This window comes from Sinocyclocheilus anshuiensis, unplaced genomic scaffold (genome assembly GCF_001515605.1).
Source record: "Sinocyclocheilus anshuiensis isolate Anshui unplaced genomic scaffold, SAMN03320099.WGS_v1.1 scaffold1468, whole genome shotgun sequence".
In the NCBI taxonomy this organism is placed as follows: domain Eukaryota; kingdom Metazoa; phylum Chordata; class Actinopteri; order Cypriniformes; family Cyprinidae; genus Sinocyclocheilus; species Sinocyclocheilus anshuiensis.
In genome coordinates, this window is record NW_015546129.1 from 493,480 (window position 1) to 508,812 (window position 15,333).

The following is a 15,333-nucleotide window of genomic DNA, read 5'->3' on the forward strand; positions in this document are numbered from 1 at the left end:
CTTCAGTGTTTCACTGAATGCAAAATGAGGGACATTTTGTCCTTGACAGCAGTGTCAAAATGAGCCAGATGTTTCCTCAGATTTGACAGCTCTAAAACAATGATATTCGCAGCATCTTCCCTCCTTTTCTTCACGAATCACAAGGCTTTACAGGGTTGCCAGATGTTACATTTCGGCCTGTTCCTCATGCAAAGTGTCATATGACTTTAGAAGACTTGGAGTGTAGCAACACAAGGCGACTATTGTAAGTGCTTTTTGGTGTTTTGTTCATTGTTTTTGGACCTTAACATATGAATTGCTTTGTGATGATTTGTCAATATTTCTCCTTTGTTGTTCCACAGAAACGATAATCTTTTCATATTCACACACAAGACGAATTAATACGGATATTATGCAATTAGTCAAAGCAAAAGAGTTATCATGACGACTTTTGTAAGTGCTTTTTGGTATTTTGTTTGTGTTTGGAACTTAGCGTATGAATTGCTATGTGATTATTAGTCAATAAATCTCCTTTTTTCTTCCACAGAAACAGTATGTTAATATTCCTACACATGATGTCGATGTTCATAGCATCTGCGTTCAAGTCAAAAAACAGATGGATTTCGTCTTTTTCCACACCTAGTTTATTATAAATACATGTATACACAGTCATAAATGAGGTACATAACTGATAAAGAGTATGTACAAATTTTCATGTATTTACAGTACATACAGTGGTTTATAAAGGACATGCACCATCTATGAAACCTATCATATTATATTCCAAGTTAGTTATAAATAGTAACCGATTCTTCAATATATGCTCATGTAAGGCTAATATTCACATCACATGGTTCCCTTTATGTATAACAGTGTTTTTATGAGAACTAGTCCCTGTCCTGGAGGTCGCAAAGTGGTTTTAGTCTGCATCTTCGGATGATAGACATTTCTGCCTGGCTTCGTGATCGTCAAACGCCACTTTCTTATTCCGTTTGGGATCGATCCAGGAGTTTCGAATCACCGCGTTGTTCGGCAGCGGATCCACCTCGATGATGGAAACCACCCGTTTCTTCATTTTACTTTTCAAGACTTTCTGGAACTTCTGCCTCGTGAAGGCGTACAAGAGAGGATGGAAGACCGTGGTGCCGTAGGCCATGACCAGAAAACCCAGTCGGAGCTTGACGGTGAGGTCGCTGGGGCCTGCGCTGAGGATCACAGTGTTCAAAATGGTGATGGGCGTCCAGCAGAGGAGGAACGTGGAGATGATGAGCAACGACATGCGGAAAACACGCTTTTGGCGCTCACGCCGCTCCCGGTGGCGTTTGACGGCCCTTCGCAGGGCGATGATCACCGAGACGGACGTTCGCATGCCGAGCGGAGCATTTCCGCGGTTGCTGCTCTGTGAGGCGTCTGTGATCTCGGGCAGCTGCTGCTCAGATGTTGACATGAGAGAGAAGTTCTTTTTCCTCCTCATTTTCTTCTTCTTCTTCTGCGTGGTGTGGAAGCGCGTACCAATGCGGATTTTGAGTGCCTGCAGGATCTTGGCGTATGTCACCAACATGATGACAGCAGTCAAACCGAAAATGGGGATTTGGGCCACTAGGTGGTAGTACAGACCAAGTTCGGTGTAATATTCGTTGACGTGCACAACGGCCGTCTGATTGGCTTTGGTGGGCTCCGGTCCCAAGAATCCCACCTCGATAAATGGCACCAAGAAGCTGAAGAAGGACAGCACCCAAATGCAACCCAACAGAGCCACCGCTCGTCCCATAGTCAGCACACGATTGGCCGGTTTAACGGAGATGTCATATCGGTCCAAAGTGATAGCTAGCACGTTTGCCGCCGTAGCCACACTTGCGAAGGACACGCAGGCCTCGTGGAAGCAGCAGACGAGCACCGTGTCGCCTTGCAGAGACAGCATTAACACCACAATCGTCAGAGGGATGCAGCAAATGCACACCAACACGTCCAGCACGTGGAGGTTCATGGTGACGATGTTGCTGACGGAATTGACCAGGTTGGACTTCATGCAATAGAGGGCCAGTACGGTCAGGTTGCTGCTCAGTCCCAGGACGATCTCCAGCATGAGGAATCCAGTCAGGGACACCTGGAAGCTGAGTGGGTAAGGGTACGGGCCGGCCGCCGTCATGGCGGGACTCACGGACTCGGTGATGTCGAGAACTGTGACGTTACTCATGGTGCTTTCTTCCTCCGTTGCGGGAGGGACGTGCATTATCCTAAAAGGTAAAAAGAGCAGGATGAACAATCAGAGAAATGTGTAGGAAGACCAGACACTTTGAACAGCGTTGTGTCATTCAGAATTGAATTGAGAATCCATTCGAATTCCAGTTCAGTTCCTAAATTGGAATTTATGTAGCAAACAGGATGTAGAATAGAATTACAAGGAATTGAAAGTCAAATAAATTCATATAACTGTAATTTTTACCTAGAAATTCAAAGTTTGTCAAGACTCTTGTAAAATGTAAATGTCTTGAATGTGAAGTTTGAATGTCTTGCAGATATAACAATAGATAGATAGAACACTGCATTTCCCAGAATGCATTGCTTGTGTGGAATTTCTTAGAAATAAAATTCACTAGATTCCTTTTACTGTCATTGCAATTCAACTTCCTGTGGGCTGTAGCCAAATTAATTCAAATTCAGACTCATTCACTCCAAGTCTGAAGTTTGCATAACTTTATTAATTAAACACACCTAAACCAGCTAATTAAGGTCTTACTAGGCATACTAGAAACTTCCAGGCAGGTGTGTTGAGGCAAGTTGGAGCTAAATTCTGCAGGACACCGGCCCTCCAAGACCGAGTTTGGAGACCCCTGCATTAGATAAAGCGTGTTTTCCCCTTGTTCTAATCCAAAGATCAGACCCATGTGGTTTCTGTGACCAGGTTTTACTCCATTTGCACAGAATTTGGCAGATTTTCAATAAAGATCAGTTCAGAAAATGCACAAAAACGTCCGTAGATTCCCCTGGGCCTGCTAATGGCTTTACATTTGATGTTCGCGTGCACATTGGCTAATAATGCATTGGCCATCCTGTGTTGGGCACTGCTATGAATAGACACACTTTAGCTATTATTTTTGTCCACAATGCATTTTCATTTGTTGTGCAGCGATGGATTGCTCCATTTGTCTTTAATGCTGTGTTTCATTCATCACATAGAGGGAGAATTTAGAAAGAGAGAGGATCGTTGAGATAAGTATGAACCTGGCTTTTGTAATTTACTCCAATGTAGATGGATGCGTCAAGGTGCCAACTTGGAACTAATAACTCTTTGTGTTTTGATATAGACTGACTGACACAGTGGAGTGAAACCAAATGGAAACTCTAATGACTTCATGAGCTAAAACACAACACCTCGCAGATCATCAAGCTTGTTTTTTGGACGTCCTTGGCGACTAATGACAACTGTCCAGTAGTTTATTTTACACATTGACTTACCCTTCCCCTTCCAGCTTCTTTCTCAGCCTCGGGAGTCAGCGATTGAGTCGGGAGAGTCTGGAAGGGGTAGTTGTACATCAGCCCCATGCATGGCCTTTCAAGGAAGTATTCTGCACTTCTTAATCCTCGTAATCCAAGCGATTTTCTCGCTTAATGGCCAGGGCGGACGATTTGGCAGCAATTTCTTTTATTATTACTAAACCAAACAATACTTTTGGACCCCTGCCATGTCCAGACCTAACAAAGAGGTGTCATTCTTGTTCTCTTTCAGAGATCAGAGATCTCATTCTGGTTATTTTAGGAGTCCAAGGAAAAAGGCGAGTGATTCAGAGATCAACTGTCCATTTCTTTTAACTAATTTGACAACTGAAAACAATTGTTTTGATTGATTATTATATCCACGCTAGGGTTAGGAAGTTGCTTTCATCTCCCTCAGTACCACTGAAGAAATCCAGTAACCTGGTCCCATACTGTTCCTTCAATGCTGATGTATTCCCGTTATTGAATTTTTATGGGCCCTAGAAGGTGATAAATCCATATTGATTTGTGTTTGCTGATTTGCATGTGCCATCTGCCGAAGAACCCAAGGTCACAGAATTGATTAGGTCAGCACGAGGGGGTGGTGCATTCTGGGTGTTGGAAATGTAATTTCCTGTCCTCTCACAGAAGGTAACCTTTAGGCTGCAACGTCAACATTGTCCGAAGCACATGATTAAAACGTGGTGTGCATGGGAATGTCTTCACCTGGGAAATCTACTCTAGGGAACATCCTTGCGGGCCGGACAGACCCAACGCTAATGCATGTCTTCCTGAGAGTTGGGTAAGATGGGCCGCACTTCACTTTGGAAGCAGTTTTCTTCAGCTCTTTAATCCTACAATCCTGCCAAGAAAAAAGCAATAAGTATTGATAAGTGAACAATCAATTATTCATTAAGCCTGCATCCAATCCATCATCAAGTAAGGACTTCCATGTGTTATCCATTCATCTTTCCCGAGTGGTCTGCGGAAATGCACAAGCTCTGGTCTTGCTTAATGTCCATGTGAAGGTACATCTTGATGGATGGGCCCACGCATCTTGGAAACAATCTACAAACACTCATTTCCAAAGCAATGCCTTTTAGGGAAGGTAACGCAAGCACATGTGTTGTTTTATGTCTGTACTTTCTCACATCATTTTTCAGTCAACGGCCATGCAAGAATAGGGCTCGATCACATGTAACGAGGTGATCGTGTTTCAGCCGTGAATGAGATTTTACACTGTACATTTTTCCCAGATGTTACAGTCCAGCAGACTTTGACAAATTGGGAGAAACCGTAAACAGAATCGATTGGGTTTTGGGGGCAAAATTTGTCAGCGGAGACGTGGATCAATAGACTAAAGTCAGATTGTTGTTTACGGGCAGCAAGTTAATCACAAAATGTAGTCGTTGAGGGGGACACGTCCCCTCATATACTCAGATCAAACTGGGGTTTTCAATGACAAATTCTTAAACTTTTACCATCGGTTCCTTCAATCTTGACTGTTTGGTTGCATTCTTGCAATAAGCATCTTTTTATTTTCCTCTATATATATTTTTTTATTTATTTGAGTTTGATTTACTAGGGCAACTCCAATTTTGATAGATTGCTGTCTAAAAGATACTGGTGTTGCCCAGGGAGCCATATATCTGCTATCTTCTAAGTTTTGACATCTGCTCCTTTGGATTAGCCTATAACTGTTTCAATGGTTTTATATCCATAAAAAAAAAACTGAGTGGCATGCATACTCGTTCAATCCCATTTTATTGCCAGAGTTATTCAATATCGCCCGCTTACCTTTGCGCTCCTAGAGTTCTCATCTGTCATGCAATGTAGAGTAGCTACAGCTTCATCAAAGCATCATCTGAGATCCACAAGTGCATCTTCTGCACACACTTTTGCAGCCGTTGCATGTCCCCCCTGAGGAGCATGAATCAAATGCTGCCCGTGGGAACTGTCAGCAGTGTCAGCGGAGTGAAACAGACGTCCTCTGACTTTGATCTACTGTCCTGCTAACTGTTTCCTTCACTGTCTAGCGTCTTGATCACACACGCTCTCTTCAAACTGTGTTGCATTGACGTGTTGCCGTTGCACCCCTCTGTTGCGCCTCCTCATCCTTGCTTGTCCCCTTCTCTCTATCTCTCGTTCACTCGTTCTCTATTTAGTCTCCCTCTCTCACTCACTGCGGCGGTTTTGCAGTGTTGCTCCCTGCTCTGATTGGTTTGTTGTAATGGGGTTAACCCTTTCCTCTCCAGAGAGTGGGGATGCACTCTTCCTTTTGCTTTCTTGTTCTCTCCATCCTGCGATGGCAGTGCAGTCTTGTCTGCATCTGTCAATCCCTGCGGAGATGCTTCGGGTTCTATTTAAACACTGTGTCGGAGTTGCATGTTTTCATTCATATTTGATGCCGTGCTCTGTGATGAAAATGGATATGGGTCTACTGGGAAAAGAACACAAAAAGAGTGTGACTCTGTTCCAAACATAGTGAGCTGCCTACGTAGGCAACATTTTATGGTGCACAGGCAGTTTTTAAAGACTATTGCTTCTATGATACCTCATTTTGGCAAATTTTTTACATTTTGGCTGATACCTATACACACACACAATATTTAAATACAAATGTATATCTACATGTATTATTTTTAATAAATAATATTTACTTAGTATTTAAATACTAAATATTTTGAAAAAAGAAAGAAAAATTATATATAATATATTCATATTTGTGAGATTTGCTTACAAACTTACATTTAAGGTTATTTTAAAAATGCATATCTACATGTAAATTTTAAATAAATATTTACTAAACATGAATATATTGATAATACTCTATATACATTTTCAATATGTAAATATTAATTGAGAAAAATATAAAGATACATTCAAAAATGTACAATTCTATAATAATATTACGTTTTCATATTCATTTTGAGATATGCTAAAGATTACGTTTATCAAGGTGAATTATTAGTAGCCTACTTTTAAAGATTAACATAAGCAAGTGTTAGTTGTTCTGCAAAAGTAATCTAAATGTAAAATTAGAGGAAATGCACAATTACATATCTAATATTGATCTATAAATTAAAGAAAGTCAGCCAATATCGGCCGATAACCAATCGTGCGTCCGTAATAAAAAAAAATAGTTCAGGCTAATTAAACACACATGATTTTACCCAATATTTATGTGTGATATAGTGTATTTTTAGATTTCCATGTCATTAGCAGCATGTTAATGGCAAATTATTGAAATCAATTGAACCTCAGGTCTCACCGTGACTTGTATGCTATTTGTATGACGTAAGAGTTGCTGCCTATGTAGAGCAAGTTGTTCACTTTCAGATTCTATTTGTAGCCATCTGTGTAGGCAGTATAGGCAGCTCATAGCTTCAGGAACGGAGCATGTGTGTTTGATTTATATGATGGGAACACTTGTGTGTGTGTGTGTAATATGTAGAGGAATTGTGATTGATAGTTTCAATTAAGCCGGCCTGTCAGCTGGCAGAAGGAGCAGTCTTTCTCAATTCATTTTGTTTGGCTCATTTGGCAGATAAGGGGGGGCGTCTAAAGTGACAGTCGCTACAAGAAAGTGTGTGTGTGTGTGTGTGTGTGTGTGTGTGTGTTCACATTTGAAGCACTTGTTAGCGTGTAGCTCTCCACACGTTCTGATTCTGAAATGCACATGTTGTATTATTAAGTGGTAAACAGCCTTCTATAGACACAGCAGCAGTGCTGCTGAAAACTTTTCACTAAAGACAGGCTCGGTATTTCAGCTGCCATTAATATTTCAGCACGCTTTCCCAGCAGCCTTCCAACACTGCAGAGTAATATTCTGTTATTCCCAACCATTTTTCTGTGATGATTTTTAGAGGGGAAAGACGCTAGCATACTATGAATAAAAATGTATGATGAAAATTATAAATAACTCTTTTGATTGCCATATATATTGTTCCCCCTTCCGCAGTCATGTGTCTCATTACATGTGTGTTCATATGAAAAACAGACAGATGAAGGCTGTGAAAAGAAAGAAGACGTGCAGGAAGTATATTTTACAAATATGTTCACTTGCTTTTATTAAAAAAAAAAGAGTAGGCGGTACCATGGTACAGTGATAGTATCACATGGTAATACAATGGCACTTTTTGGTCCGTTTTCTAACTGATTCTTATGGTACTCTAATGTTTTTACCATGGTACATGTCCAAAAAGGCCAAAGAAATGTAATTTACCATGTTGATACCATAGTATTTTCATGGCACATGTCCAAAAACATTATACAAGCTTAAAAATGCAATAAAATGCCATAGTATTGTGATTACTATATTCGCACCATGGTATTTTTATGGTACCCTAAGGTAAACCACCATTCAAAGTCTCTTCTGCTCACCAAGGCTGCATTTATTTGATAAAAAATACAGTAAAGCAATAATATTGTAAAATATTGTTACAATTTAAAATAACTTTTCTATTTGAATATATTGTAAAATGTAATTTATTCCTGTGATTTCAAAGCTGAATTTTCAGCATCATTACTCCAGTCTTCAGTGTCACATGATCCTTCAGAAATCATTCTAATATGCTGATTTTCTGCTCAAGAAACACTTATTATTATCAGTGTTAAAAACAGTTGATGCTTCGTGTTTTTGTAGGAAACCATGATACAGATGATTTTTGATGAATAGAACGTTCAAAAGAACAGCATTTATTTGAAATGGTATTATATTTCAAATTATTCCAATGTTATTTTGTACAAAATACCATGGTACTTTTAAGTCAACCTGGTTTCTCTCATACAACATATCTGTAATTCAAATTATTATTAATATAAATGAACATATTTTGAACTAATTATGCAAAGAATATGTTAAATACATTGAACGCACTGTGGTGTAATGTGGAGTTGTATGTGCAGTTCTCTCAGATAGGCGATCTCTACACTGTAAAAAAAAAAACTGTGACATTTACGGTAAAATACCGGCAGCTGTGGTTGCCAGAACTTCACCGTAAAAAATATGGTAGCAACATTTTAGGTTTTACAGACTTAACTTAAATTCACAATAAAATACCGTATTTCATTAACTGATGTAATGTTAATAAACCAACATATTGAAATGTTAATATCTGTATTGAACCATTGTAATGCAGTAATAAACACTAAAAACAGGTGGTGATGAGAAAGTCACATGATGAACCAAAGCTCATCACAAACAGCTTTTCTACGAGCTGAGGAGTGTAGTTCTTATATATAGAAGGTGCACAGTGTCATTCACACAAACACTAAACACTATCACGGTGACGCACATGATACTGAAATAATGCAATAAACATTAATTTAACAACATTATATTTTACTGTAAAATTACATTTAATGTAATTACATTTATTCACGGTATATAGTATGGAAACTTACTGTTAACCAGTTAACAGGTTTTTACTGTAGCATTTTTACAGTCTTTTACTGTTAAAATCACAATCATTTTTTACAGTGTACAGTGGAGTTTACCTCAGAAATCTGGTCTGGTCAAAGAGACAGGCTCGGCTGAATTTAAACTGCACACTTTTCTGGAGTGACAGACAGACATCTGGGATTTCCAGCACTCAAGCTCAACTTCGATCCGTCTGCTATCGCTCTGGGAGCAGAACTGCAGAAACCCTGTTGGACTTCTGATTTTTCTCGGCCTGGCCGTGCGAGATGATGCCAGAAATCAGTTTGAGAAAGGCAGAGATCTCAGCAGCGGCTCTTTTATCTCTCTCCTGCAGTGCCACTCATGTTCTTTGTAGCTGGAGTGTTCAGTCTCCCAGTAGATTGGCAGAACACTAATAGAGCCGCCCGCTTTTGTGTTACTGAAATGGCGGCAGTGTTTTAATCACTCGCCTCTTAATACGCACTGTAAATCTGAACAGTTTCTCGGCTAGAGCAGCAAAAACGAGAGAGAACTGGAGTAGAAAATGTTTTTAGATGAAAGAAAGACATTTCCAAAAGGAACAAATTGAAGTTAAATGTTAGTTGGGACGATCACTCAGACGCAGTTACATGTAAATCAACCAGTGCTGATTAACATACTCGTTTTACGTCATCTGTTTTGATGCTGCTGTTCATCGACACCATGTTTATTAGTTGTATTTAGTATGAATTTATGGGTTTAATTTAAAGCTGTCACCCTAATCGAGATCCTCTTCGTTTTTGTGCCAGATAAATATAGTGTCGTGACTGTGTAAAGAAATTAGATCATCTAATAGTTTCATATAAAAATGATACTATTCCCTTCATTGATCATTGTTAACAACTTGTGGTGTAGTTTAAGGTTACCATATCAGAAAAAAAGTTTTGAGAAAGTTATATAAAAATATTTCACCTTGAGCTTCGGTGTAGCTGACTTTAGTCAAAGGTATAAAGGCATTAGGTTTATGTTTATTGTTGCATTTAGCCCCATTTTCTTTCGGCCTTGCAACCTGTTAATAGCTCCTATTAGCCAGTAGTTAATGAGTTGAAGTTTAAAGGTTAATTCTGTGACATTACATTCATTGTCTAATATACTTCGTTTTTCTTATCCTTTATTGCATGTCCTTCATGAAAATTATCCATGATATCCAATCACTTTTTATATGATGCTGAAAATTCAGCTTTGCATCACTGGAATAAATATAAAATATATTAAAATAGAAAACAGCTGTACTAAATTGTAATATGTAATTTTTATTGTATTTTTATCAAATAAATGCATCCTTATTGAGCATAAGAGAATTCTTTCAAAAACCTAGACAAAAATCTTAATTATAGTATGCATATATAGATATAAAACAGATGCAAAACTACATCAAACTGTCAAATAAATTAGCCGCTTTGCAAAAATTTTCAATCTTCTTGTTTCAGTACTAAATGTTCATCTCTGTGCAATCAATAAATAATAATTGGTTGTGGGGCTCTGCTAATGTGCTTATACTCAAGCTGCCGACTGCATTTATAAGCCCTTTGATGTTTAAGCAAACAAATCACTTATCTTTGTTTGCATTTATGACACTCTAAATCTGATTTGTGTGCAATACCCTGTAGCCTGAAGTGATTACTCTTTGTTGTAGAAGCTTGTAAATTTGATAATATGGCCAGTGAGGCAAGACTGTTTTGTCTGTGTGTAATTGTGGCATCTCTTGCTCTCTTTTTCCGCCTTGATGTCTCATTGCATCATCTGTTCTTATTAGCATGTTATGAGATGTGTTTACTGTATGTGTTCTGTGTCATCTCTAGTCCTCTGTGATGTCAGTCTAATTGGTTACATTAATTAGTGCTGGTGGTGAGGTCACATTATGCGTCATAATGACCATATTTATGAGATGAATGGCTTTACATGTCATAAAAAAAACAGACTTTGGGAGTGTTTGGGAAGTTGTAATAGTGAATGTTGACCAAACATTTAGTTTGCATTTTATGTACTGTTGATGAAGAATGCTAGAATATAGTAGTCGTTTAGCTGGTTTATAAGGTGTTGGGTTTGAAATGACATTTTCCTTAAAGGGGTTATAGGATGCGCATTTTCCAGAAGTTGATATGATTCTTTAGGGTCTTAATGAAAAGTCTGTAACATAGTTTGGTTAAAATTTCTCAATGTTAGTGTAAAAAACACCTTTCTTACCCTGTCAAAAACAGCTCTTTTCAGATCATGCAGATTTGTAGCTTTTTCCTTTAAATGTTAATGAGCTCTGCTGACTCCGCCCCTCTCGAGATCGGCTCGATTTGAGAAAGGGGTAAAGATTTTAATAGATTAATAAAAAAACACTGGGTGGATTTTTATCATTTTAGGGTGGTTGTGTACACACACTGCCAACACACATTTCAGTTCAAACAACTTGTAAAAGTGCATGTAGCATTATATGACCCCTTTAATTCACTAGAAGGATAATATTCAGTTTCCACACCTAATTTGCATCCTTTCCTCTTCGTTTTTTGGATTGATGCTAAAAAAGCTTGATGTATTTGTCAGTAATTTTGTCAAAAAGAGAGAAAGAAATATTAAATTGCCCAATGAAAATTACTTGAATTATGACTTCCGAGTTCAGAAATGCAAACTTCCCAAAGAGGACTTGAATGCAGCAATAATCTGGTGAAAATGGAGAACTAATCATACCTTAAATCATACGGTCATTATGTTGCAAATGATTGCATTTCAAACAAATTGAGGTGGATGCAATTTCGGTTCAAAAGACAAAGTAAATGCGCTTCATCTGGTCTTTCGTTGGTTTTAGTTGGTCAAGCTGGTTTAGCTGGACGGCCAACTGGTCTACCATCCTGGCCAAATGACAAATGACTAAACCCCTCTAAATCTTTTAAGCCAGACCAGTTTGACCAATGGAAACCACCCATGTCTTAGCTGGTCTCATAGCCTGGCCAAGCTGGTTTAGGACAGCCAACTGGTCTACTATCCTGACCAGTTAACAAATAGCTAAAACTTCTCAAAATCTTTTAAACCAGACCGGGTTGACCAATGGAAACCATCCTGGTTTTAGCTGGTCTCACAACCTGACCAAGCTGGTGTAGTTGGACAGCTAACTGGTCTAAAATCCTGACCAGATAAAAAAAATGGCTAAAACACCTTAAAATGTTTCAAACCAGACAGTTTAACCAATGGAAACCATCTTGTTGTCTAGCAGAGACCAGCAAACCACCTGAGGCTAGTTTAAAAGTCCTAAACCTTGGAGTCACCAGAGATGCAGAGCTATGCAGTTAACTAAAGTTTATAGCTTAATTCAGTTTTTGGCTGGAATTTGGGAGCAAAAATGGCTGATAAGACTAGTTTAAGATAATGTTGCAATTTTGGTCAATGCACTGATATTTAAATGCATTTGTAAAGTAAATGGCACGTCCTTTATATTCCAGCAGCACACAAAAGGAGCCAGAGCAGCTTTACTCGGTCACTGCAAACTCCTTGACTTCCTGTTTGAGTTGCATGTTTACATTAGCTCGTTAGCGTGAGAAAGGACAGGTCCGCTGTTTCAGAATGCAGCAGATATGCTCCAGAGGACACATTGTTCACCCCTCGGTCAGAGATGCACAAGAAAAACTGCTATGTCATGCATTAAAAAAAAAAAACTGGGGTTCTCCACACTCTGTTTAGCATTACAAGAGCTCTGTTATGAAACCTAGTGAGCCGTGTTGCTGTCTACTACTGCCTACACTGACATTAAGGCAGCATGCTAATGAAATGATTTGAAACACTCTACACTAGAAAAATGGGGAGAAACAGATTGTTCTTGATTTCTTTACTTTCAGTTGATGTAATTCTCTAAAATGTGCAGTCTACTAGATTATCTGAAGAAACAAACTCACCTACGTCTTCGATGGCCTGAGTGTGAGTACATTTTCAGCAAATTTTCATTTTTGGGTGAAACATTCCATTAAAATGTTTCCAATGTAGGCAGCTCACAAAATTTCAGAACAGAGCCAAGAAGTTCATGAATGCATAGATATTATACAGTAAATTGAGTTCAACCACCAAGGATTATTTTTTGATTTAACAGACTCATAATCACTTCACCAGAACGTTGTACGCAGAGTAAATGTTTGTATGTGAATCACAGTTGTTTGTCCTGGCCATATAAAATATGTTGCATATTTATTTTTTCTCCCATGGAGCCTTAACAACACACTACGCACTGTGGGTTCATCTCTCTCCCGTTCCGCTAGTGATGACTGATGTTAGCGATGCTGCTGCGGTCTCAGAATGAATGAGCTGAGATGTTGTTTTTGGCCTGCACTAGTGTTTGAATATGTGGTTTATTTTTGTGAGTAATAACAATAATTGAAAGATTTTTTAATCTATTATTTGGCCCTCAAGATTTAGATCAGCAATCTAGTCCAGCATACGAACCGAAATGTTTGTCAAATTGCAACGTTAGGGAATTCACAACAGGGTTATTATAGTAAACTAAAACTAAAACCATTAAAAAAATTCTTTACTTGAAATAAAATACTTGTTTGATACTTGTTTTCATGTACTGTTTGAAACGTGTGTATTGTTTAACTTTTTAAATATAAATATATAATATAATGTAATATATAATATAATATTGATATGAAAATAAAATATAATATACATTTTATATAGATACATTTATAGAATTAATATTATTATATATAATTAAATTAGTAACAATCTAAAATAAAATGAATAAAAACTATAGACATAAAAAACTAATAAAATGGCAGAAACAAAACAAAATGACTTTCATTCAAATTAAAATAAAATCAGAAAATACAAAACTAAAAACTAATTCAAAATATTCAGTAAACCTATAATAGTATCTAAATGATACTAAAATAACAATGGTTCACACAGGACGAGTTCTTGCGTTCAAAAACAGTCCTAAGTAGCTCAATGGAACAAAACAAAAGGGTTTTGGGGTGTGTTTTCAACTTTTAATTTTACTTAGCGTCTTAAAAATCATCACGCATAGCATAGGATGCTGAAAAAAAATCAGATGCAATGCAACAACCAAAAGCATTTATTTTGCATGCAACAATAGTATTTATCCACTGATGGCCATTCAAAAGTAGTCTTGTATTCTGATGAAATCAAATATATTACAATGAGGTCGAATCATCTTCCCAGCTGGGAACATTTCAGTTCTCCAGATGCACAGAAGAGCAAAGGTGGGATTAGATTTCAGAAGTACCTGCAAACTAATGCCTTCTGTCTATTTCCCAGAGATTATGCTGATGCATCAGCCACTTGATCTGTCAGCCATTACAGAGCGCGAGGTTAACAGAGGTCAAAATCCTTCTCCCAAACCAGGAAATTAAAGTATGTGATTAGGAAGCAGGAAGGAGAATGGAAACATGAGGAAGAGCAATTGAATGATAGATGGGAAATGAAAAAGGTTGTGAGTAAATACTATACTATTATAGTACTTATATCTACTTCTACTAATTCTCTAGAATATACAGTTTGAAATTATTGATTCTCTTTATCCATTTTAATTTCAAAGTTGATATTGATACTAATTTGCAAAAACTTAAATGTCTGTCTATCTATCTATCTATCTATCTATCTATCCATCCATCCCATCCAATCATCCATCCTATCCATCCATCCATCCATCCATCCAATCCATCCATCCATCCATCCATCCATCTATCTATCTATCTATCTATCTATCCATCCAATCATCCATCATCCATCCATCCATCCAATCCATCCAATCATCCATCCTATCCATCCATCCATCCAATCTATCTATCTATCTATCTATCTATCTATCTATCTATCTATCTATTTATCTATCTATCTATCTATCCAATCCAATCATCCATCCATCCATCCATCCTATCCTATACATCCCAATCATCCAATCATCCATCCATCCATCCATCCATCCTATCCATCCATCCTATCCATCCATCCATCCATCCTATCCTATACATCCATCCATCCATCCTATCCTATACATCCATCCATCCAATCCACTTTAATTTTAAAGTAAATTGATTGCATACACTATTTGAAATGTTTATTATATTATTTCACATTTTTTTATTTTAAGTAAAAATACACATATGTATTATAATAAAGTATAATATTAGTATTATTGTCTTTTATATTATTTCATTCATGTTATTATTGTTTTTTTTTTACAAATGTTATTTAAAAATTCAAAATATGCTTTTTTTAAAGTTTATAATTGGTCATCACTGACTTGTAACACTGTGAACAATGTAGCATATGATTGCTTGAAATGTTAGCTGTCAAATAATGGCTCCTTCACATACAACTTTTTTAAATGGTAGTACGTAGGCAGAATTCAGTGTATTGTATGCTGCAGCTATTTCATTCTGGACATCAGGTAGAAATACTTATGTTCACCTTGAAACACCCTTGTTCAAAAAAGC

The 15,333-nt window shown here is 37.6% G+C and overlaps 1 protein-coding gene across 3 annotated transcripts; it reads right to left on the reverse strand.

Moving 5' to 3' along the window:
• Positions 1-621: 621 nt before the first annotated feature.
• Positions 622-5,627, reverse strand: LOC107701065 (probable G-protein coupled receptor 22). 3 transcript variants are annotated; one of them, XM_016502990.1, is made up of 3 exons: positions 5,254-5,627; positions 4,183-4,318; positions 622-2,216 (listed from the first exon to the last, which is right to left on the reverse strand). In XM_016502990.1, the coding sequence occupies exon 3, from the start codon at positions 2,210-2,212 to the stop codon at positions 899-901; it is 1,314 nt and encodes a 437-aa protein (XP_016358476.1). In that variant the 5' UTR covers positions 2,213-2,216; positions 4,183-4,318; positions 5,254-5,627; the 3' UTR covers positions 622-898. The 3 variants fall into 3 exon arrangements, with proteins under 3 accessions (XP_016358476.1, XP_016358475.1, XP_016358474.1); XM_016502989.1 differs by having other exon boundaries at positions 3,439-4,318; XM_016502988.1 differs by lacking the exon at positions 4,183-4,318.
• Positions 5,628-15,333: the final 9,706 nt, after the last annotated feature.